Consider the following 26766-nt stretch of genomic DNA (forward strand, 5'->3'; position numbering starts at 1 on the left):
CCGCAGCCAATCAGAGGGCGCGTTCGGGTTTGTTGTTGGTGATGATGACATGAAAATATTTGTTGTTACTGGAAGGCGAGCGAGGAGCGAGTGTGAAGGAAGGGCCTGGCAGGGACGCTCGCTTTCAACGAACACACACGCATCGTACGGAGATTTCCGATCACGGGAGTCGCGGGGAGCGAACAGCGGCGATGTCGGTGAATATGGACGAACTGAGGCATCAAGTGATGATAAACCAGTTTGTTTTGACTGCGGGCTGCGCGGCGGATCAGGCGAAGCAGCTTCTGCAGGCGGCGCACTGGCAGTTCGAGGTAACCAAGTGATTAATAATCGATCGCACCGTTATCCACCGCGACCTTTTTAATTCTGCCGTTTGTGGCTTTACTGAAATGGGCTGTGTCTTTAATCCTTTCTGTGTTCGTTCATCGTGCGGATGTATCACTCCATTATACAAAGTCACGTCGCGTTTGTTTACATGTAAATAGCTTTTCACGTTGACGATCTCGGGTTCAGATGAGCAATGTTTTCATCCTATTGTAAAGGCTAGCCTGCTGTTAGCTGGTTAGCCTGTCTTACTCTTTAAGGAAACAATTAAGCAGAGCAGCTTTGTGTTTGAATCCACAATAAAGCACCAGCAGCTCACTGAGATTATCTGGCTGTGTAATACAACAAGACACCCAGCGCAATGTGTTTTATAGCCGTGTAAAATCGAGTCAAAGCTGCTCAGGGAGAAAACAATCTTGAAATTTGCTGTTTCGAAGACTTATTCTAGACATTTAATGGCGTTGGAGGATAAAAAGATGGATGAATCGACAGATAAAGAGGTAGTAATATATGTTTACATTTTTCAGTTCATACATACCTTGGGAATCAAACCCATAACCCCTGTGTTGCTAGCAACATGCTCTACTCATTGTATAACTGCCATCTTCTTGTACTCAAAATACATCCACATAGTCGTCCAAAGAGATGTTTATGCATGACCCTGGACCACAAAACTAGTGTTTTTTTTTTTTTTTTTTTTTTTTTTTTGGAAATTGAGATTAATACATCATCTTAAAGCTGAATAAATAAGCTTTTCATTGATGTGTGGTTCGTTAGGATATGTGTTGGCAATCTGAGGGTGCAAAAAAAAAAAATGATATAGGCTTATTGAGAAAATCCCTTTAAAGTTGTCCAAATTAAGTTCTTAGCAATGCTTAAATAAATTTACGGTGAGAAGTTTACAAAATATCTTAATAGAACATGATCTTTACTTAATATCCTGATGATTTTCAACATGAAATTGATCATTTTGACCCATACACTGTATTTTTGGCTATTGCTACAAGTAAATGTGCTACTTAAAGGAGTAGTTCACTTTCAGAACAAGAATTGACAGATAATGTACTCGCCCCGTTGTAATCCTAGATTTTCATGTCTTTCTTTCTTTAGTCGTAAGGAAGTTATGTTTTTGAGGAAAACATTTCAGGATTTCTCTCCATATAGTGGACTTCTATGGTGCCCCCGAGTTTGAACTTCCAAAATGCAGTTTAAATGTTGCTTCAAAGGCTCTAAACGATCACAGCTGAGGAAGAAGGGTCTTATCTAGCGAAACGATCGGTTATATTTCTAAAAACATGTACAATTTCTATACTTTTTAATCTCTAAACCAGGTACACACCGAGCTAAGACGGGACAAGCATTTGAGATTAAAACTTATATAAATTGAGAATTTTTTTTCTTAAGAAAATAATCAATCATTTCGCTAGATAAGACCCTTCTTTCCTCAGCGGTGATCTTTTCGAGCCACTTGAAGCTGCATTTTGGAAGTTCAAACTTGGGGGCACCATAGAAGTCCATTATGTGGATGTTTTACACAAAAAACATAATTTCCTTACGCCTGAAGAAAGAAAGACATGAACATCTTGGATGACAAGGGAGTGAGTACATTATCTGTAAATTTTCAACCGATTCTGAAAGTGAACTACTCCTTTAAGACTGGTTTTGTGGTCCACGGTCATATACCTAAGATAAGCCCAAACAATCAAGTGGTTCACAAATGTACTGCATTTCGTGTCTATTTGTATTTGATGGTTTATTAATTAGTGTAAGCCTGTTTTACGGCAGCTCTCATATGAAGTGTCGTGTGGTTGTTTTGAGTGTTTCCTGTAAGGAGGAAGTGTTTGCCACAAACGGACATGCCTCGGAGACGATCTCATCATCAGCACTGTTGCAACACACTCGCACTCAGTTTTTGTATTTACATTCCCTGCTGTAAATGCAGCTAAATGAACCCAAACGTACTTTAACCAGTCACGTTGGCACACGTGTGTTTGTGTTTTGTTCTGTATGTGGTATACATCAGTAGGTCGTTGTGTTGACTGTTTGAAACAGTCCAGCGGTTGAGTACAGCACACACGCACACACTGGTTTGACTAGTTAACGTGTGTATTGTTTATAAAGTACACATGCGTGTAGTAAGCCAAAGAGCAAGTTGATTCCCTTTCGCTCAACCATAATATGTAGGGTAAAGTTTACTCTACTTGCAACAGGCTATGTTTGGACTGGAGTACTGCCTGTTTTGGAAGAGAGTAGTGTGTGAAACAGCTTTTATTGATAATGTTAAGCGTTTCAAACTGTGTTGACACATGACCTTATGTACATATTTAATTTAGCAAGTGGCATCCAGTTATCTTGCAAATCTAAATTTGATAATGTTTTGTTTGGCATGCGAATCAAATAGCGAAGAAAAAAAAAGATGGCTGAAGTTACTTCTGATTCATTCATGTCACTGGGCCAGTTAAGTTCAGTGCACTGCATTGTGGGACGTCCATGCAAAATAAAAAGGTCATTTTTGCCTCAAAACAGACTTTTTTGGAGAATTGAGAGTTTGTATCTTTTTAAATCGAACACTTCTGATTTTTCTCCTCAGAATTGCGAGTTATAAACTAAGAATTGTAAGCTTGATCATAAATCATAACTTTTTTTGTAACAGAAACAAGCTTCCACAGTGTACTGCATGTTTAAGAAAATGGATTCTTACTTTTTTGAAACTTAAAGAGTACAGTCAAGGTCAAAAGTTTACATTCCCCTTTACCTAAATAAGAGGGACCATACAAAATTAATGTTATTGTTTTAGTACTGACCTGAATAAAATATTTCACATAAGATGTTTACATATAGACAACAAGAAAAAACGGTAGTTGAATTTATAAAAGCGACCCTTTCAAAAGTTTTCATACACTTGATTCTTAATACTGTGTTATTACCTGAATGATCCACAGCTGATTTTTTTTTTTTTTTTTTTTTTAGTGATAGTTGCTCATGAGTCCCTTGTTTGTCCTGAACAGTTAAATTTCCCACTGTTCTTAAGAAAAATCTTTCAGGTCTCACAAATTATTTGGTTTTTCAGCATTTTTGCGTATTTGAGCCCTTTCCAAAAATGACTGTGTAATTTTGAGATCCCACCTTTTCACACTGAGGACAACTAAAGGACTCATATGCAACTATTGCAGAAGGTTCAAACACTCACTGATGCTTCAGAAGGAAAAACAATGCTTTAAGAGCTGGGGGTGAAAACTTTTGAACAGAATGAAGATTTTTCTTATTTTGCCTAAATATCATGATTTTTCATTAAGCACTGCCCTTCGGACTCTACAGAAGATAGTTACATGTTTCTCAGAAGACAAAACAAGTGAAATTTACCCTGATCTTTAAATGCAAAAAGTTTTAATGCATTAGTTACAATAGCATGCATTTTGTATGATCCCTCTTATTTTAGTAAAATAATGATCATTTTGCAGATTCTGAAAAGGGGATGTAAACTTTTGACCTCAACTGTATATTTCCTACTGAATGTAATCGAAACGGACTACATATGTCATGTCTGGAGATGCACAGAATTTTTGCCTGATGAAAATGGCTTGAATTTATTTAAGCTGTGACTCAGTAATTGGCCATATTGGCAGCACTGAGCGTAAACGGTGCTACTGTACTGAACAAAATGCATATTTTGCTGATTATTGCTGCTGAAGATGGTCGATTATTGTCATGTTTTGGCCGTACCAATCGGACGGACTGGGAAAAACATTTGGAGCGCTGTAGACTGCAACAAGTTATAACAAATCAAGGAGAAGAGTGCAAAAACTGTCTTTGTGGGTTGACCAAACTGAACTAAGATTTCCAGAGCAAGAATCTTGACAACATTCATCTTTGTTCTTATAATTTCCGGTCAGCTAGGTGAAATATTAGGCTAATATATTAATTAATACTGCTCATACGTATCTTTTAACACCTATTAACTTCAGTTTGTCAAAATATTGTGCCCTTTCCTGCTTACTAGGTCCTTCTCTATGTGATTTAGCAGCCATTTTTTCAGTGGTTTAGACCAACATATTCGGTATGTTGTTGTTTACATCAGAGCAGTCGGGTAACTGACCAAATTGTGACATAAGTGCAAACCCTTTATGTTAATACAATTGATTATACAAAGCATATTTTAAAATACACTTTTGGTTTTTGGCCAAGTTCAAACATATTGCTCTTCTAACGTGCCATCTGCGACTATATATGGCTTGTTAAGGAATGTTCAAAAGCAGGTTTTTGCTATACAGTGCACTAGTTTGTCAGAGCATACTAGTGTTGTCATAACTGTTGCCACATACACGTCACTGTGGTTTTCGTTTGGCAACTTTTGCTGGTTTGTTTTTCGATTGTGAAAGAAAGGAAGTCAACCACACCTTCACTAACAGATATGCTTCTGTTTACATTCCCAGCACTGACGTTCTCTTTTTCAGCCGTGTTTACCCTGAAGTATCCGCAGCTGAGTCCAGATGGTTTCTCCGATGTATCTCCTTCTGAGCAGATCTGTTGTGGCTGCTGTAGTTTGAACAGGTGGTCTGACAGCGTCTCTCTCTCTGGTGTTGGTAGTAGTGTGATTGATTGTACCAAGTGCATGTCTAGGACAAGTGTCCCCTTTGGATCTCTTATACGATCTATAGCTTCAGTGACAGATGAAGGAGTCCGAGAGGTCTGCTCTTAACCTTCTGATCTCATTCTGTGATAACATTAGAAGCGGAGAGCAGCCAGGGCCAGCTAAAGCCGAGACACTGTGGAAATATCCACATGGAAGTCTCACCTTGATTTTCCTTCATTTGGCCATTCGTTGCGTCCCGTGCATCTTTGATGGACGCAAGTGACATGCTGTTGTCCTAGTAAAACCGAAGGGGCAAAAACATGAATAAAACACTGAAGCTGTCGCCGTCTCCACTCAAGCGGTTACCTAGTTACAGTGGTAAACATCTGTCGCTAATGTTACTCACCATGCAAACCTATTGCAAGACAGAACCAAATACTGTGGAAAAGACAACTTTTGGAAAGGGTGGTTCAAACCAAACGAGAAAATGGCACCAGTGACATTTTCGAGTGTTTGTTGCTATTTTCAGAGCAGTGTTCACATTTCAGTGCAGCGTGGAGCAAATTGAATTTGATTCGCTCTAGCAGCTTCAGCTTGGATTCTCCATTTGTCTCTGTCCCTTTCTGCTCATCACTGACCTGGTTTATTGCGAGCGTGCTGTGTGTTGGTGAGACGGCTCTCTGTGGCCATGTTCTGCACCCGCTTATTCCCACTGGAATGGCAGAAATCATTCGCTGAGAGACTGGATACGACACTCTGTTGGTTTGTCAAAACCTAGCAGGCTGCCTGCTAGAATCTGACAATCACAATTGTTAATCGTTTCTGTTTCTGGCCAGCTGGATGCTGTATTATTTATGTCCACATCAAAAACAAGCAGAAAACATATTTAAAGGAATAGCTCACTGAAAAATGTAAATTCTGTCAATAATTACGTACTCATGCCGTTCCAAACCTGTTAGACCTTTGTTTATCTTCGGATCACAAATGTGATCCTTGAGCAAAAAAAATAGTCAGAATAACTTTCCACCGATGTATGGTTTGTTAGAATCGGACAATATTTGGCCGAGATACAATTATTTGAAAATATCTTGAAAGTTGTCCAAATGAAGTTCTTAGCAATGCATATTACTAAGCAAAAAATAGGATATTGTACATTGTAACATTATTTGTTCTTTAGACATTGATCTTTAAATAAAATAAGTAGCAGCTGTACACCAAGTGACCAACATTTGGTTTTCGACCAGTGAAAACGGGTAACATTCAACAATCTGGACGTGGAGCCTCATTGAGATCCCCATATCTCTGGGAGTGAATGATGTAGGGTCTTGAAAATTAAGATTCTAAAAGAAAGAACTAATGAAGAGCTAGAATCTAAAATCGTATTGTGATATCCTTAATGCTTCTTGAGTTATAGGCACTCAAACTTTGAAAAAAAGAAAATTTATGGCACTTAGACTGGTATGTTCAATGCAGTTGTCTTGACAGAAAGAAACAAGATACATCTATTTCGCTTTGGTTTTAAAGCTTTTTGAACGGGTATCGTACAAGGTCCTCAAAGTGCTTGAAGTACTTGAATTTAGGCCAGGAAAACCCCTGAAAATGGCAGTATTCCTGAATATGTACTTGAGAAAAGTGCTTGAGTTATTGAAAGACAATTCCTCTATGAAATTAGTGTTTAATTTCTTTCAATAAGCACATATTTTAACGCAATTCAAAAGACATCATTTTTTCAGTTAACGTCAGACAACTAGTGAGCTAAGCCAGCAGTAGTACTAAACATGGCTTGTGTAAACATGGCTGGAGATGAGAAAAAGAGGAATGGATGAACCAAATCAACTGAGTGAGTCATTTATGCTGGAACCGCTTTGATTCAAACTCATGACTTTGATCATTCATTTCAAGCGATTTACTAGCAAAAATCAGTTAAACCATTGCATCGCAAAGTGATGATCCAACAAAACGCTCCAATTGGATTGCGTATCGCAGAACATACGTTTCATATCAGGACTTCAAATCTGTATCGCAAATCATTTGATTTGAACTGGGACATCGGAGCAGTTTTGTGATTCACTGGACTTAGATCAGGACTTAAAATCACATAGCGCGAATCATTTAATTCAGATTGGGACTTCGAAGCGCGTACCCCGATTCATTAGATAAAGAGCGCAACACGATTGTGAATCATTTTGCAAATTGAATGATTAGTGATACACAATTTGAAGTCCCAGTCTAAATGAAATGATTTGCAATATGCAAAGTTCAGATCTAAGGGTGTGTTCACACTTGTCTATTTGGTTTAATTAAAACAAACCCTGGTGCGATTGCTCTGTGCTGTTCGTTTGAGTAAGTGTGAACGCTGCCGTCCAGACCTTGGTACGCACCAAACAAGCGGCCCGAGACTGCTAAAAAGATAGGTCTCAGTCCACTTCCAAAGGAACTATGGGGAGGTTTGATGTTTGTTATACACCTGCGGCGCCGCTGTAAGTCGAATGCACCTTTCCTTTTGTTTGGAGTGTTCAGTGAGTTCCATCACGAAATATACATCATTTAACCCGACCAATCAGGTTGTGAACATGCCACTATGTCTTTAGGTTTGGTATCTTTAGGTTTGCTGTCGAAAATGCCAGTGTGAACGTAAAATGTACCAGGGTCAAATGTATCATTTTACTTTTTGGTCCGGGCCAAATAAACCAAACAAACCGAACTGTAAGTGTGAACACACCCTTAATCTAACATTTGAAATGATGGTTCATGAAAATCGCGTGGCTCGCGGATCAATTAATTTGGATCAGGATTTCAAAGCGACTTCACATTTCTGCCTTTTTTTTTCTCCAGTAAAGTAGTAAACATCAAACCATTAATGCAGTGCAGTTATCAAAAAACAAAGAAGAAAGTATGCAAAAATTCTAATCCCTTAAGAAAATCAATTGTGGTTTTACTATAGTAAAAGTGTAGTATACTTTATAATTCTTTAGTAGTGATACTTTGCATGTGTTTCTCTTTATTTTTGCCAATTTTTATTAGTATATTTTTATCTTTTTTTTTACAATTTGAAAGATAGGGCACTGTTTGAACTCTGAAGTCCTTAAATCAGAAGAGTCCTGGAATTTAATTTTACAGTATCTGTACAAACTCTGTTTGAATGTTGAGTGAATAGAAGTAGTGATTTCCTGTGAATCAGGCTGCTTTATTGTCAGTGCTGTTGCATTGTTCAACAGAAATGTCTATAATTGGTTACAATGGAAAAACATGATGTAGACACCCTTTGGAGTTAGCGTTGGGAAGCTCATCTCAACACCTGATTCTGAAAATCCTAGCCAATCGGAGTAGAGCTGTCAGATTTCTAGTGAGCTTTTGGGCACAATATGCATCAGGTAGTGAGTAAACGATCCAATATAATCTCAACAAACACAATTCATGCTATCTTGAAGGGTAGCTCATGAGGATCACAAGCTGGCCTGTGTATATCTCAGGATAGACTCATTGTTAGTGCAGATATCAGGTTTGCACATTGAAGAGTCCTCCTTTAGCGGTCAGTGCCAGCGTTAATACAGTACAGATGCTCTGAGGTACAAGCGAGCGTTGTTTAGAGCCATACCCGTGTGTGTGCAGTAGGAAATGAGCAATAGTCGAGCACTTGCATGGGAACAATCTCTGTACACATGACGGTGTTTGGGGGAGGGACGGAGAAGATCTGATGACAAAGAGCTCTGTGGTTGTGTAGCAGCGGAAACAATGGCGGATTGGCGAGTTCGTCTTGATATGTGTGTCACGTCAAGCCGCAGACATTCCTGCACTCGCCGTGGCTGTTGTTAAACAAAACGGGAGAGCAGGAGAAGGACAGATAAAGACAGGAGAGGGGGAAGGGGCCGGTCAGGGGAAGAGAAGAGGGTGCTCACTGAGGGAAGTGTTACCAGACGAGGGGTTGAGGGAGAGAAGGCCGGACACTCATGTGTTGGGCAATATTTTGACTGTTTAAAGGCTGTATGTCATTTAGAGAAGCACCGAGCGTGTGAATCATCTTCAAATCATATTCTGAAACTGGTTTAAAGTGATACTATGCTCTTGAATAGGTTATTTACAATATGTTTATTTTTTTTATTTTACCTAAAATCTAAACATTATTTTGAAATTGATTGGTTATTGATGCATGGATCTTTTTAACATACACTACCAGTCAAAAGTTTTTGAACAGTAAGATTTTTAATGCAGTTTTTTTTTGTCTCTTCTGCTCACCAAGCCTGCATTTATTTGATCCAAAATACAGCAAAAGCAGTAATATTGTGAAATATGTTTTTTACTATTTTAAAAAAACTGTCTTCTATTTGAAATTTATTTTTTTTCCTGCAATTTCAAAGCTAAATTTTCAGCATCATTACTCCAGTCTTCAGTGTCACATGATCCTTTAGAAACCATTCTAGTATGCTGATTTGATGTTCAAAAAACATTTTGTTATTATTATTTACATTTATTATTAATTTATTATTTACATTTACTTTATTATTATTATTATTATCAATATTTAAAACAGTTGAGTACATGTTTTTTTTTTCAGAATTCTTTGAATTAAAAGCTTTTGCAACAAAATAAACTCATTCAAAAGCTTGGAGTCAGTATTTTTTATTTTTTTTTTTTGGTGGAAAGAAATGATAAAAACTAATACTTTTATTTAGTAAGGATGCTTTAAATTGATAAAGTGATGATGACATTTATAAAATTACAAAAGATTTTTATTTCAGATAAATGCTGTCTTCTGAACTTTCTATTCATCAAAGAAACCTTTTTCAACAATAATGTTTTTTTTTTGAGCAGCAAATCAGAATATTACAATGATTTCTGAAGGATCATGTGACACTGAAGACTGAAGTAATGCTGTGATTTCAGTGATGCTGAAAATTCAGCTTTGAAATTGTAGGAATACATTTTTTAAATATATTCAAATAGAAAATTTTAAAAGGTAAAAATATTTAAAAATTGTACTGTTTTTGCTCTACTTTGAATCAATTAAATGCAGGCTCGAGACTTCTTTATAAAGCATTACACATTTTTTCATTCCCATTTGTTTCAATAGGAAAAGGGAAAAAAAATATTGAGAAACTGATGTTTGTTAGAACAAAAAAGAAAAGGAAAAATTTGCTGTCACTCCCTCAGCCACTGTATTAGCAACACTAACACAGTGGCATTAACTATTATGTAATTCCAATGTTATATAATACAAAAGTGTAGAGTTATAAATGTACATTTAAAAAGAGAAAAAAACATGTTAACAATATTAATAACTGTGTCATCAAAGTCTGTTAAAAGAGTCTTATTGCAACTGCCCTGATATCATAACGACGGAAAAATGGCTTAAAAAGAATACCATAAGTACTTTGGCATAAACTTTTATTATCTAACACTGAAGCATTTGTTAAATTATTTAATGTAATCTTTTTAAAAAAAAAAAGAATAGGCTTGCAGAAGGTTAAATAAATAAATAAATGAAGAAGGTCAGAGTCTACACGTATTGTAATTAGGGTTGGGTATCGTTTGAATTTTATCGATTCCGATTCCACTTATCGATTCCGATTCTTTTCGATTCGAATTTAGTAAAAAAACAACAACAACAAACACAAAAGTCAAACATTAATAAATCAAACATGTTTATTTTCAGTGCTAGCTTGCAACATATTATTTCATTACAGGGGTTCTCAACCTTTTTTATATCAGGGCCCCCTTCTTCTCGGGTCAATTGCAAGGCCCCCTTATGCCTGACATTTCCTCTAAAGGTGTTTATTGTTGAGCCTTTTTTATTAACCTAAACATTTGTTTTGCCTTTTTATTTTTCTCCTGCATGTTCGGAATCGATTTTCGGTTCCCAACCCTAATTGTAATATAAGTTAATAAAAAAATATCAGATGATTAAGGCAATGTTATTTCAGGTAAATGTCATGTAGTGCGATTTATCAATTAAGTCATTAAATTTGTTTAAATATGTTGACACGTTAATTACTGGAAATGATAATGATGAACACGCTGCATGTATTCAAGGTCCAATGAATGAATGCCGCTCTGAGAAGCGTGTAGGTAACCTACACATATGTAAATGATAACTGTTTGTGCGGAGCAGCGTTTACAGTGAATGGAACAGCTCTGAGATGCATATACCTAACCTACACGCATTTAATTGAATCGTGACGTTTGTGAGTTCACAATATCATTATGATTTTTAAATGGGTTTGATATATCATGCAGCCTTGGAAAACAGTCTAATAACGCGTTTCATGGATTCTCTTTAATGAAATGCGCCACTTTCTGTATTTTGCTGATTACTCGACATTACTCGTTCTGAAATTTGCCCTTTCCATCACTTGTTATTGATGTGATACTTCAAAATGTGCATAAAAACAGGATGATGGCAACATTTTTTTGCTCCCTTAAGACTCAAAAGCTGCATGATTTGCGGCATCATTGATGTTAGTAGTACTAAAGTATAAACAGTATCGTAGTAGAGATGCTTGTCTTAGGAAAACTGGTTTGCTTACGTGTTTGTTTATGTGTATTTTCCACTCTCACATATTTCTGTATCTCTAAGCCCGCATAGTGTATTAGTTCTTAGAATCCTGCAGAGATTGCGTGACAGTTTAGAAACCCTCATTTAGATCACAGAGTGCTTGGACCGATTGACCCGCGCCCGTCACAGTCAGGAGGGAGGGAGGGAGCAGACAGAGCCACCGTTTCCAAACCAGAGATGTTCTGCTCATTCATGTTGTAGCACAGATCCCTCCATCTCATCCCCATATCTTTCTCTCTCTCTCTTTCCGCAGACGGCTCTGAGCTCCTTTTTCCAGGAGGCAAACATCCCCAGTCATCACCAGATGGTAAGTGCATTTAGTACGGAGAGAGAAGGGAAAAAGAGCGGAGCCATGTTCAACATCCTGTCATTGTGATCAGGCGGCCCGTTCTCAACATAGCATCTGAGAGAATAATGAGAGGCTGGACTTCCTGAAGGCCACAGATATTATTAAAGATCCTGAAATACACTTATGCTAGTCAGGGCTTCTCGGTAACAGTCTGAATTGTTTTTCAGTTTGACTCTCAGATGAAATTTGACGTCATATCCAGAGCAGTGTTTGGTTGATTTCGCAACACAATTTCAGTAAATGGTCTTGGTTGACTAGAAAGGAGTGGGTTTTTAATGGATAAATGCCATTTTCTATGATGTTTGGTTTAAAATCCTAGTTATACGCACAATTTCAAGGCTTTAGAAGCAGATGCGGTGGGGAGATCTTTATATTGCCTTCTAAAACGAGTTACTTTAGCCAAATTCTAAGCATTGCGAATATACTGTGAAGATAAGGCAGTCCCAGAATGCAACTAAATAAATTTGTCAATTAAAATAAAATTAAGGTGCTTCACAATGCCATAGAACCTTTATGGCAACCTTTCACAAGAGGTTCTTTGTGGCGGAAGAAGGTTCTTCAGATTAAAAAAAGGTAAGAAAGAAATGGTTCTTTAAAGAACCTTTGATTGAATGGTTCTTTGTGGAGCCAAAAATGGTTCTTCTATGGCATCGCTCTGAAGAGCCTTTTAAAGCACCTTTGTTTTTAAGAGTGAAGTTGTCTTGGCAAGTAACTGATGAAAGTTATTAAAATTACTAACTGAAATTAAAATAAAATTGAGATGCAATGAAAATTATTTAGGAAACTGTTTAGAAATATTAAGTAACTGAGACAAGTTACTAACTTGAAATAAAAGTAAAACCTGAAATAAAATCTATTTAGGAAATTATTTCAAAAATATTGAGTAACTGATATGAATTACTAAAGTTGCTAACTGAAATAAAAGTAAAACTGAAACAAAATATAAATTATTTAGGAAACTGTTTTGAAATATTAAGTAACTGATACAAATTATTAAAGTAACAAACTGAAACAAAATATAAAGCTGTTTCAAAATATTATGTAACTAATACGGATTACTAAAGTTACTAACTGAAAAAAATGAAAACTATTTAGAAAGCCGTTACAAAATATTAAGAAACTCATACAAATTACTTAAATCATTAACTGTAAATAAATTAATTTAGAATTTTTTTTTTTAGAAAATGGTTTGAAAAAATTAATTAACTACAAGTTACTAAAATTACTGAAATTAAACTGAAATAAAATAAATTATTATTATTTTTGAAATATTTATTAACTGATGATACAAGTTACTTAAATTACTAACTAAAATAAAATTTAAAACTGAAATAAAAACAACAATTTAGAAAATAAAATAAGAAACTATTTAGAAAACTTTCCAAAATATTAACGGATAGTTACTAAAATTACTAAAACGGTTTCTAAATATATTAAGTAACTAATTTCAGTAACTTTCTAATTTTAGTAAATTAGGCTATATAAACTATATACATGACAAAAACGCCACAAAATGATTAGTAATTCAACATAAAAGCAACTTAAATTCAATTAGATTTTAATAAGACCTGGAAATATAAAAATAAAAGCACCTCCAACTCCAAGTATAAATATAAAAACTGTAATAGTATAAATAAATTCTAAAACAACACTGATTGCGACAAATGTATTAACAGCAGTAAAAAAAAAAATGAATGTTCATGTTCACTATTTTAATCAAATATCATGATATTAGCTTTAGCGACATGCTAACATCAAACTATCAAGGGGGAAAAACAATCATGTGTCACGTGCTTAACACAATAGCACTATTTGTGCACCTTGTGAAGCTGCTGCCTGTGTAGAGCATTTTAAATCTGTCGTTTCTAGCTCAAAAGCAGCTAGACGGAGCACAAAGAGATGCTTTTAGCTATTTTTAACTTGCCATGCATCTTTATGAACACTTACAATGCCAGACTCCAGGAAAAAAAGGGCTAGATATGAGGCAATGACCTAAGAATTTAGATGACTCTAGCACTGATGCTTTAAAGGGGCTGAATTAAAGAAGTCAAGGCTTTAACATGCTGACAGTTTCATCCTCTTTCAAGCAGTCTGAATAAAAACAAATCTGTTGAGACTAGACTAGACTATACAGCAGAATCAGATCTGTTAATGGAGTATCAGAGTCTTCTACGGTCTGAAAACCTTCCAGCCGTGCCTCCCACTCATGTGTCAACATCCTGGACGAAGATACCCTGGACAAAACCTCAGCGATAGGAGCTGATCTGACCCAGACATGTGGTCTAGTGCTTGAAGTGATTTTTGGGTCTGTACACACAGACGTGCAGCTGTTTCAGACGGCTGAAACACGAGCCGTTTCCTCTTGGAAAAAAACAGACGTGTAACCGCTGTTCTCCAGTCTGCTGAGGGTTATGCAATCAGTTTTTCTTCTCACAAAACCAGTCCCCATGGACAAGCCGCGATATGATTCTTGCAGTCATGCTGCGTTTTAAAAGCTCAACGTCAGCTTCCACCCACGACATGTGCGTGCTTGAATCTGTGTGTGTGTTTGTGTATGTTTTTTTTTTTCGGTTTTTTTTTTTTTTTTTTACTCTCCCGCTTTATTCTGCCTGTATGTGAGGGAGGGGAGTGTGTTTGAGAAAGGCAGAGGCAGGAAGTCTCTCTGTTTGTTTTTATTTTGAGAGCAGCCATTACATCATGCAGCTGGGGACCATATATGGGCAAAGGGGCGGAGCAAAGACAAAAGCAGGATCTGATTGGCTCAGAAGCCTTTGTGTGTGATACAGATGCATTCAACACAATGAAGTCATTTATAAACACACGGGACCTCTTTCCTGAGGGCCGCGGATGTACATGCTTCTGAGTCACTTCCGTTTGTTCTCCACACTAAATAGATAAATAATGTAGTCTTGTTTTGATCTTAAAGAGATACTTGAGCTAAAAATGAAAATTGTGTCATTTAATTACTCACCCTTGTAAGATCTTCGTTCATCTTCGGAAGACAAATTAAGGAATTTTTGATGAAAATCGGAAAGGTTTTTTGACCCTGCATAGACAGCAATGCAACTGACACTTTCAAGGCCCAGAAAGGAAGTAAGGGCATTGTTAAAATAGTTCATGTGACAGCAGTGGTTCAGCCGAAATTTAACGAAGCTATGAGAATTCCTTTTATGTGCAAAGAAAGAAAACAACTTTATTTGAGAGTTCTCTTGTTCTCAGTTCTAAATAAAGCTTATTTTTAAAAAGGTTCTTCTCAGCGATACCATAGAAGAACCATTTTTGGTTCCACAAAGAACCATTCAGTCAAAGGTTCTTTGAAGAACCGTCTCTTTCTTACCTTTTTAGAATCTGAAGAACCGTCTTTCGCTACAAAGAACCTTTAGTGAAACAGAAAGGTTCTTCAGATGTTAAAGGATCTTTATGCAACCATTTAGACAAAAAAGGTTCTTCTATGGCATCGTGAAGCACCTTTATTTTTAAGAGTGTAGAGGTCTGTAGTCATATCGGCTGCGTCAATAGGGCCCAAAATCACGAGTCTGGGCCTGTCTTCCTGTAGAGGAACCTGTTGAACTGGGCTGCCCCCTCCTCTCACCAGCACCAGGCCTGTTATTTCCACACGTCTGCTTTGACTCTCTCTCTTGAGGCGGTGCAGAGCGCCGTAGAAAGTCCCTCAGGCCTCAAACCGGTCCTTTGAGATCCTGACTAGGCCCAGCGCACACTGTTATGACTGTCCTTGAAAAATAGAGTCTTGTAGCAAAATACTCCACCCCACGCCGGCTTGTGCAATTCAAAACACTCGCTGACGAAAACCTACATGCTGTTTGATTTTTATTGCACTGTAACAAAAATACAAGCTGCTTCTTGCTGCTTTTTAAACTCTTCAGGTAGTTGTTCCTGTTAACTTCCATTGTGGTTAGTGACCGCATTATTGCTAAAACGCAGTTTTACTTACCAGTCATCACCCTTCTGTTGTGGTACTCTTCTGAATGCTCATCAAAGACACCGAAGAGAAGAAATTGTTGAATTAAGTCATTATGAGGTTTTTTTTTTTTTTTTTTTTTTTTGAGTCTTCTTTTGGCTTCATAACATTACGGTTGAACCACTGAGTATTTCAACAATGTCCTTACAACCTTTCTGAGCCTTACATTTGGTAACTGCTGTCTATGCAGGGTCAGAAAGCTCTTGGATTTCATCAAAAATATCGTAATTTGTGTTTTGAAGATTAACAATGGTCTAATGGGATTGGAATGAAGTGAGGGTGAGCATTTGATGACAGAATTTTCATTTTTGGGTCAACTATTAGTTTAAGTCGTATTGAATGGGGAACATTGCTTTATTATTTTAGATCTCTCTCAGGATTATTTTAAACACTATGGCCCGGTTTCACAGACAGGGCTTAGACTAAGCCAAGATTAGCAGATAGTTCAATTAGGATATTTAAGTAATTTTTATAAACATGCTTAGAAAAAAACATTACTGGTGTGCATCTTGAGACAAAACAAAGACACCGATATATTTTAAGATCAGTCAGTGCAAGTTTCTTTCAGTTCAAACAGCTCAGACTTACATTTTAGTCTAGGACTAGGCTTAAGCCTTGTCTGTGAAACCGGGCCTAAGACTTACTGACTTAAATGTTAGTCTGTCACAAAGTGGCTTCAAGCTTCTTGGGGATAGTTAAAGTCCAGATGAAAGATGCGCATGTTGGAATTACTGCAGTTATGAGATTACGACTTGGAAGTCTACACTTCCTCGTACAACTCGTAATTACAACTTCCAAACTGAATTTTTCGGAGAGCTTGTACCAAATTATTACTGTAGAGTAATGTGGAAACACTCAGAAATATCAGCAGCTTTGGCAGTAAAATTTTGTGGATCTTAATATAAAACTTTTTTTAAATGTGTTACATAGTATATTCATATTTTTATTATAACAATAATTGATTCAATAATTGTTGAGTCAAGTATTTTCTATTATATTGTTTGTTTCTTATGTGACCCTGAACTGCAAAACCAGTCTTTAGTAGCACGGGTATATTTGTAGCAATTGCCAAAAATGCATTGTATGGGTCAAAATGATGTTTTATGCCAAAAATCATTAGGATATTAAGTAAAGATCATGTTCCATGAAGATATTTTGTAAGTTTCCTACTGCAAATATATCAAAACTGAATTTTTGATCAGTAATATGCATTACTAAGAATTTATTGTGATTTTCTCAATATTTAGATTTCTTCCCCAAAAATCCTTTTGTTGTGTTTTTTGTTTTTGTTTTTTTAATAGGATGGGGCGATATTTGGCTGAGATGCAACTAACAAACCATACATCAGTAGAAAACTGATTTATGATGGAAAAAATGACTCTTATGACTGGTTTTGGGGTCAAGGGTCATATATTATTTTTCCATCGTTGTTTTCAAGAGCTGTTTGTCTTCATGAATAAGAGATGTGAGGGAGTGTTTATGGAAAGTCAACTATATTATAATATTTATGAATAATTATTTCAATAGATGCTATTGTTAATGTCTTGTAATGCAAGATTAATCTGAAAAATAAAAGACGTTCCATACAGTTCAATGTTGTTCATAGAAACAAAAACAAAAAAGAAGTATTACTACTTTATTTTTGTTAACATTTACCATTTACTTTATGTACTAAAATAATAAATAACTGAAACTGAGAGAAACAGAAATAAAAGCATGTTGACATTTAGGAAAACTACAATACAAATGGCATAGCATGTTCATGTTTTTTACTTTATAATATTTGATTAAATTATTTTAATAATATGTGTATATGTATGTTTTATTAAGCTTGTATATTAAGCTTGCATTATAATAACTTTAACAATATCCATTTATTGGATGTACATACAGTACAGTACAGCTTGATGTAGGATTATTTATTAATAATAAATTTGCATAATGACTGTTACTTGTTAAATTGTGGTTTTGTCTATTGATTTACTTAAATAGCTTGGATTCATTTTGGCGTTAATAGTTTTTGCCACAAGAAACACATTATTCTACATTAGTAGATCGTCCCGGATTGACATTCAGTCATTACAGTAATTACAACACGGCTTCAGCAAAGCAGAACTACACTTTTAGAAAGATGCATTATAAGTACATTGAATTTAGTTCAGACTTTTATATATAGCGATTTATAAAAATAGAATAAATCTTTGTTAGGAAAATACTGTTACTTAATTTATTTTTTAATAAAAACGTAATTTTAATAATTAACAAGCTAATTTAGCTGGGGTGGTTTTACTCAGATTTAATAAATATATATTAGTAAATGTAAAAGTAAATTCCTATTTTCGTTTTCTTTTTTTTCTTTTTTGTGGGGAAAAAATGTATTGTTACTGGAACTAAATGCTTATGCTTATGTTGTTTCCAGCTTAGAGGGAAAGTTCACTTACTTTTGGCCTTGGTGCTTGCGACTCGAGGCCATTCTGCCCTCCAAAGGCAAAGTACAGTAACTACGCCAACACTGAAACTGAGAAAAATGCCTTTACATTTTTTACGCCAGCCAGTCAAACATGTTGACGCTCTCGTTTCTCTGAAACGGGACAAGATTGAACCAGGAGACTTTGTGCCAACGGTTTTGTCTTGTGGCAAAGTCCATTTTAAGCCTTAATTCAATTTTGACCAAATGTGTAGTTACTGTGCTTTGCCTTTGGAGGGCAGTATTGGCCCCCGCCCGGCACGCTCTTAGCACTGGCTCGCGCTGGCCCGACAGCAGAAAAGCGGCTAGTGGTTCAACCATAATGTTATAAACCTACGAGACTACTTTTTGTTCACAAAGAAAACAAAAATAGCAAAATTAAATTTTTGGGTGTACTATCCCTTTAACTACCTCTTAACAAATAATGAGAGTGATTCAGAAAATAGGCAAACGATACAAAACTATAAATCAAAATAAATACTAAGATCTCTTAAAGGAGCACAGTTAAGCTGTACTTTTCCAGACATACTGTTTGCTAAGCAGTGTCGATGTAAACATTGGGGCGGGTGAAGATGTGACCTTTGAGTGTTTATATCCACACTGAGGCTGCTGTCTGGATGACCTACTTAACAGACGGATGTGTGTTTGTCCCTTTGACCAGCATTGGAGCTCCTCTACCGAAATAACACTCAATAAAAACTCCTCTGCTGACAAACCCTTCCTGCTCTTGTAGCAGTCATCTGATCTCAGCTTGTGTGTGTGTGTGGTTATTAAAAGAGCACTTATCAGGAGCTGAAACTGCTGTCAATTATGTGGCCTACTTTTCCCTCATAACATACAGATGGCACACAGAGGCTAAGCAAACAAATCTCACTCTTTATGGGAATCATGGGACTGATGCTCAGCACAATGTTGTTCAGAAACACTCTCGTCCTCTGTCTGTTGTGCAGAGAGCACATCCTATTGTCCCATAATGTAGCTGACATATGCATCTGTGTGTTATTATAGTTATAAACCTCACATGGGGCATACCCTATGAAGCTACTTTTTTATAGCATGTCGTTCTCGTATTGTAAACTTAATTTTCATTATGGAGAGGTTATCCAGTCATATACGTTATTAACAGAACAGTAGGAAGTCATATTGTTTATAATTAAGGGTCAGAGGCATTTTTATGTTTAAGTTAAAATTGATAATGATACTATTTCATTCACTATTTTATTTGATTACATAATAATAATATAAAGTAATTTTGGAAGACTTTTATTTAACTCAATCACTTTAATAATATTGATGAAAAAAAAGTTGCTACATTTTATTAAAGTGACACAATAAATTGACAAATGTATTAATATTAATTAGCAATGAATTGTTTTTATTCAGTTCTATGCAACAGAATCAGATTTATGGTCAAACGGAAATGTATTATTCATTATACATTTATTTATTCAGACACCTTCATTTCTCACACGATCACAGTTTATTAGCTACGGTTTAGAAAATGGTAATAAAATATGACAAGAAGTCAAGAGTTAAACTGTCTTGAAAATCACAAATTAATTCCAGTCAAACCAAAATTTATTCAGACATTTATCAGAGTTAATTTGCTGTAGTTCAGAAAATGGTACTAAAATATAAGAACTCAAGAGTTAAACTGTCAGAACAAATTCATCGTAATCACAAATGAATTGGTCAAACCAGAATTTATTCAGACACCTCATATTATCACAGTTTATTTGCTATAGTTTACAAAATGGAAATAAACTCAAGAGTCAAAACAAATTCATCTTGATAATGTCAACTTTGATAGAAAGGCATGTAACAACACAGTCCGGTCAAAGTGTCAAATAAAATTGTACGTCCCAAATTTGTATCGGTTTTACTGCTAGTCCCCTGTATGAAAATTTTTTGGGTATAATATGTCACAGTTTACTTTATTTTGCTATCCTCACTTACATAAATGAACTATAGTGCCAAAGGCGAAGCGCAGTAGCTACGCATTTGGTTAAAATAGAGTTAAGGCTTAAAATGGGCTTTGTGACAACCGTTTTGTCTTGTGGCAAATTCTCCTGGTTCAATTTTCAAAATCGCAGTAACTACAAAATCCAATCTAATACCTTATATGGTGTAAAAACTTTAAAGAATTTTTTTTTTTTTTTCAGTTTCAGTGTTACTGCACTTTGCCTTTGTAGGGCAGTATAGTGTCCTGCGCCCACTAGTAAAAAAAAAAATATCAAAAGTTATATCTGGTATCTGAATAATTTTTGGTTTGACAGTACCTGATTTTGTTTTGTTTTTTTGTTTTTTTTGGACTAATTATCCAAATAATGTATATCCAGATATTTTAAGCTCATATTTTTGGCCGTTTTTCTCTTTCTGCCGAAAACCAAAAATGCCATTTTTTTTTTTTTTAGCCAATTATTTTCAATGGATGAAATTTCGGTGCATCCCTAATGTATTAAAAATGTCAACTGTTTTTACATTATTGACCAAGATTTTAAATAACCCGAGCTGTTTTTGTGTTTCCGTCTGTTTAGATGTGCACTCCACGCAACACTCCCGCCACGCCACCCAACTTCCCCGACGCCATCACTATGTTCTCCAAACTGCGGACGTCCGAATGCGCGGGCGGCAACGGAGCCAGCGCTTCGGCCCAGGTGTCCATGGCGTGTTCTCCTCCTCCACACGCCTCCGCACAGGGATTCGGCTCATTCTGGGCCTCCTCGCCCCCCAACCACCAGCCCGTTTGGCTGCCGCCGTCCTCTCCCACAGGCCACCACGCGCTCCATCACCATCACCATCACATGCACCAGCCGCCCACGTGGCCGCCCGTCTCCCAGCCCGCCAACGGCCAGCAGACGCCCGTCATTTCAGCCCTGCACGGCCAGAGATGAGACTCTTCGGCGGGGGTGTAAATCGGGGGTGAGGATACGCGGTTTAACGGGGCGGGAATATACTCACTGAGACTTTGGATGGCCAAGGGGGAAAGACGTGGTACTCTATCTTTGTTTTCTAAAGATGAACAATCTCTCTTCTTGTTTCTTTTTGTTTTGTTCTTTTACCTATTGCCGATTTCATTTCTGTCCAAACCTGGGAAGAACCACTATGAGGAAAACAAAAAATGATGGAAGAGGTCCTCAAAGAAGCCTCTTTTTTTTTTTCGCTCTAACAGCGAAAGGGCCACGGAGTCGTCGGCTGTGAACGATCAGGACGAATTCAACGTATTTTCGGACTCTTCTGTAGCGCTGTTGGCACCAAGCACTCGCAATAAAACGGCTGACAGCTATTAGACTGAATCACATACCATGGTGGTCGTGCCGTTCTGCATCCCAGCAAGCATCAGGAGGACATTTCTGTGTAACTAGTGTCTATTGAGTTCTTAACAGAGGCTGAGATGATTAATCACCTTTTATTTGTAATTATCCAAATGCATTTTCATGTGCGTATGGCCTCAGATGTCACTGAGAAACTAAGCTTGAGTTTATTCAGAATCAACAAAGCTATTGGTCTGGAAAGAAATCAGGAAGAGTTTGCAATAATCCTGCTCCGAAAGTTTATTCTTATTTGGCAGATTCGCAACATTAAGTATGTACGCGGTTGAATCAGGAGAGCTTGTTTCGTCATGGAGGAATACAGACTCGAGCTTGAAGTGTTTAAGTTTGTTTTTTCCACCCCCCTCAAGAACTAAAAATACTAGCGGACTCTTGTCTGATGTTTGGAGGTCCAGCACAGCCGGCGTAGTAAAGCTCAGCTCCACCTACCTCAGCTCCAGCCATGCCCTGATCCTACCTCCGGACGGCTGAATGGGCTCTCTGTGCGAGCTGCTGCGACCGAGGGCTCAAATACCTCATGCTCTCTGCCGAACGCGCTGTGTGAAAGCCTTCAGACCTGGCTCGTAGGACGAGGACTGATCTGGTATCGCTTATTGGCGTTTGTGTCGTACTGATTGTAGCATAATCGAGCGGGAAGGCTGATCCTAGATCAGGACGTCGATTGGCGGTGGTTTTCTGAGATGACGTCTTTCTTTAGTTTGGCATGATGTCCCCTTCCCTTCATTCGTTCATCTTAGACAATCACTTTTGCCGTCTCGCGGTTTGAATTTGTGGTTTAGTGTGGACCTCAGTCAGGCTGGACGCCATATTTAATCTGAAGTGACTGGAAAACAAGGCTGCGATCCGAGGAGATACACGTACTGTCTCGAGTTCGATGTTGTTTTGTTGAGGAAACGCCACATATACCCCAAAAAACTTGTTTTATTTCCATGAAAACTACTATGTAAAGCAATAAAGAAACCGTTTTTTTATTCCGCATTTGAATCAACGTTAGAATTGATTAATGAAACGATACACACAGGAATTTGTTTACAATTGTGTGACAATTTACACAAGTACGCAAGAACGAATTTATGAATGACGTAGGCCTTGCTTGTTTCAGTGTCAATAAATAAGGCAAATTGTTCGTAATCATTCATAGATCAATTGTTTTGCCATTTATCGCGATAAATTGATTAGTCGCAAAAATTGGTTGATGAACCCATTCATACATTCTTGGTTAAATTGTCTTATATAGATGACTACAAACAAGATTTGTGTATATAAAATCCATTCAGTAATGGTGAACTAAAATGCAAAGAAAACAACTGCGAACTATTTAAACATTTTTTTTTTTACGAACTATTTAGTCAAATCCCTTCTGTTTGAGTTTAATCGCGACTGAATCTACTACTGTCTTACTACTTTCTCAAATAAACTGTTCAATTTAAGCGCACGTAATTTGTGAATGTTTGTAAAACTAATCTTTTGCATTTTTAACTTAAAACAGAAGTGGGATTTTTGTGCTTAATTTGTAAATCCATTGTCAAATTGTGCCATTGAACTTAAGCAGAACAAAAACAGTTTGCTTTCTAAGCGTTTCTGTTCGTTTAATCGCCACTGGATTTACAAACTATTTGTACGTTCTCAGATAAATCGTTACGTTCGATTTAAGCGCAAACAGATTTGCGAAAGTTTATAAAACCATTCAGTTTTCAAATTTTAAACTTGAACAAAATGAAATTGTGTGCATAATTTGTAAATCCTTGTGTTAAATTGTATCGCCGAAAAAGTTCGTTAAAAATAGTTTTCTTAGAGATCCTTACCCAAAAATTCCTTCTAGTTGAGTTTAGGTTTATTTAATTGCGACTGGATTTACAAACTACTGTTGTTTCTCAGATAAATGTTCTTTTTAAGTGCACAGAATGCATGTGCGAATGTTTATAAAACCAATCTATTTTTAAATTTTCATATAACCTAAACATGAGCAGAATAATTTTTATTGTTATATTGTACCATTGAACTTAAACCAACCAATTTACCCAAATTCATTCTGTTTGAGACTGGATTTACAACCTGTTTGTACTTTTCTCAGATAAATTAAATAAAAAACGACAAATAGAAACACAAGCAGAACGAATTTGTGTGCATAATTTGTAAATCGATTCTTTTAAATTGTAAAGTTGAACTTAAACGCTAAGAATTTTTTTTCCAAACCATTTACCCAAACTCGCTGTTCTCGCGTTTTAAGTTAATGCAATCATGACTGGATTTACTAAGTATTTGTACGTTCTCAAGTAAATCGATGCTTTCAATTTAAGCACACAGAATGAATTTGCGACTGTTTACAAAACCCATCTTTTGTAAATTTTCATGCAACCTAAACACAAGCTGAACGAATTTGTACGTGTAATTTGTAAATCTATTGTTAAGTTGTTCTGTTGAAATTCAAGGCTAAGAAAACTCATTTTGTTTTATGAACTGTTTACTCAAATTCGCTCTTCTTGTGTTTAAGTTAATTTAATTTACAAACTATTTGTACATTTATATGATAAATCATAGCTGTTAGTTTATGCGCACACAGAATTAGTTTGAGAATGGTTGTAAAACCAGTCTTTCGAAAATTTTCATACAGCCTAAACACCAACAGAACGAATTTGTTTGCATAATTTGTGACCATTCTGTTCATTTGTATCGAGCTAAAACGCAAGCAGAACGAATTTTGGAAAGTAACTCTAAAACAAATTTTTTTTTTAGCATTTAAGTTTATTTAATCAGTGGATTTACAAACTCTTTGTATGTTCTCTGAAAAATTATTGCCATTCAGTTTAAGTGCACACAGAATGAATTTGCGAATGTTTGTAAAAATCTTTATTAAATTTTCATGTAACTCAAAAAAGCAGAATCAATGTGTACATAATTTATAAATCCATTCTGTTTAAAGGAACACTCCACTTTTTTTGGAAATAGGCTCATTCTCCAACTCCCTCCGAGTTAATGAGTTGAGTTTTACCGTTTTGAAATCCATTCAGTCGTTCTCCTGTTCTGGCGATATCACTTTTAGCATAGCTTAGCATAGATCATTGAATCCTATTAGACCAGTAGCATCGCATTCAAAAATGACCAATGAGTTTCCATATTTGTCCTATTTAAAACTTGACTCTTCTGTAGTTATATCGTGTACTAAGACCGGCGGAAATGTAAAGCTGTGATTTTCTAGGCCGATAAGATTAGGAACTATACTTCCATTCCGGCGTAATAGTCAAGGAAGTTTGCTGCCGTAACATGGACGCAGTAATATCACGCCAGAATGGGAGTGTAGTTCCTAATCTAGAAAAAAATAGGACAAATATGGAAACTCGTTGCTCATTTTTGAACGCGATGCTACTGGTCTCACAGGTTTCAATGATCTATGCTAAGCTATGCTAAAAGTGATATCGCCAGAACAGGAGAACGGCTGAATGGATTTCAAAACGGTAAAACTCAACTTATTAACTCGGGGGGAGTTGGAGAATGAGCCTATTTCCAAAAAAGTGGAGTGTTCCTTTAACTGTATCATTGAACCCAAACACTAAGAATATGTTTTTGTACTTTTTAGGAATGTTCATTCTGCTTGTGTTCATTTAATTATTCAATCACGACTGGATTTTCAAGCTATTTGTACATTCTCCGTTAATTCTGTTTTGAGCGCACAAGACTGAATTTGCAAATGTTCGTAAAACCAATAAATGTTTCTTGACCATTTATGCAATAATGCTTATGAACAATTCACGTGCATTTGATTCGACTCGGCTTTCTTCAGCTGTACCATCCTAAATCTGGTGTCTAAGTCTAACTGTGGTCCATTTTAAGAATTAGTCATTTTGATTTAATCATCTTCTGTGTTTTGGCCCAGAAAATGCATGTGAGATTCGAGAAGTACTCTCGGTTTTGGAACGTAATCGTTTGGTCTTCCGCCGCATCTGGTGGCTGTTTGCTGTGTAGAAGGAAGCCTAGCATGTTGATCTCCAAAGGTTGAAAAAGTGTTTGGTAGCCATAAGGCAGTAGGTCATTTCCTGCAAGGATGATTTCTGTTAAAGAGATGCGAGTCTGATGTCAGCGTCTGGAGTTTGTCTGACCAGTGCCTTGAGGTTTGAAGCGTCTCCATTTTATTCAGCTGTCGCTCGGTTGGATTCCCTTAGCAACAGGGCCAATACTCTCAAATGTCATTCTCTCGAGCGCTGAAAGGCACAGGCATCGACTGTTTGAACAGTTGCGCCGCCGTACATCTCGGATGTCGGACCGGCGTGATTCAGTTCTTCGGGGACGTGTTTGTTTAGACTGCGGCTGCGATGATCAACACCCGCCGTGAGTCATCGCGAGGCAGGAAGACTGACCAATTCCTTCGTCGAGAAAACCAATTCATTAGCGAACAACCTTTTGTATATCGATTTCCCTCCTGTACTGTCTGTTCTTTTCCCTTGTTGAGATTTGTATTTATATGTCTGACAAAAAAAGCTACGATCTGAAACCATTTTGGAGGTCATTGTGTTTTTATTAAGGTCATAATAAAAGATTTAATGACTAGTGTGATTTGCGTTTTTTGTCTCTGAAGTGTAAGAAATAAGTCCGATTTCTCGCATGCAACAGCAGTTTTGTAACCGTCTCGGTATGTTAACACACTCAAGCTGCTCGCTCAACAATCGCACGATTACGTGACTGAAACTAGGACATCAGTACACAGCTTGACATGCTAGCAAGTGTTGAGCTAAGCATAATGTATCACGACATGTTTCAGACAAACGATCGTCCAACTGAGGAACACAAAAGGAGATGTTTGGAAGAATGTCAGTGCTGCTCTTTTCCATACAGTGAAAGGCAATGTGGCTGGGCTTTTAAAAAGTGAATCTTGATGTTTTTAAGTCAGTATGAGAGTTTACATGAAAAAATTCACTAGTTCAATTTAATAAGAACAAAAATGTACCCCTTGTCATCCAAGACGCTCATGTCTTTCTTCAGTCGTAAGGAAATTATGTTTTTTGAGGAAAACATTTCAGGATTTCTCTCCATAGGCAGTGCCTTGCGAAAGTATTCATACTCCTTTTTTTTTTTTCGTTTTATGTTGCAGCATTATGTTAAACTGCTTTAAATTACTTTTCTTTTTTTTTTCCCCACATCAATCTGCATCTCATAGACCATAGTGACAAAGCACAAAACAGGTTTGTAACTTT

The 26766-nt window shown here is 36.6% G+C and overlaps 1 protein-coding gene across 1 annotated transcript; it reads left to right on the forward strand.

Moving 5' to 3' along the window:
• Window positions 1-85: 85 nt before the first annotated feature.
• Window positions 86-26123, forward strand: ubald2 (UBA-like domain containing 2). The gene is made up of 3 exons (XM_073843092.1): window positions 86-311; window positions 11704-11757; window positions 20783-26123. The coding sequence occupies exons 1-3, from the start codon at window positions 192-194 to the stop codon at window positions 21137-21139; spliced, it is 531 nt and encodes a 176-aa protein (XP_073699193.1). The 5' UTR covers window positions 86-191; the 3' UTR covers window positions 21140-26123.
• The last annotated feature ends 643 nt before the right edge of the window (window positions 26124-26766 follow it).

This window comes from Garra rufa, chromosome 1 (genome assembly GCF_049309525.1).
Source record: "Garra rufa chromosome 1, GarRuf1.0, whole genome shotgun sequence".
NCBI classification, from domain to species: Eukaryota; Metazoa; Chordata; class Actinopteri; order Cypriniformes; family Cyprinidae; genus Garra; species Garra rufa.

Excerpts from the sequence above, each read along its gene's own strand:
- ubald2 (XM_073843092.1), top strand. The coding sequence starts at position 192 with ATGTCGGTGAATATGGACGAACTGAGGCATCAAGTGATGATAAACCAG. Across the intron at positions 312-11,703 it reads CGGCGCACTGGCAGTTCGAG|ACGGCTCTGAGCTCCTTTTT; the intron begins GTAACCAAGTGA and ends CTCTTTCCGCAG. Across the intron at positions 11,758-20,782 it reads TCCCCAGTCATCACCAGATG|ATGTGCACTCCACGCAACAC; the intron begins GTAAGTGCATTT and ends CCGTCTGTTTAG.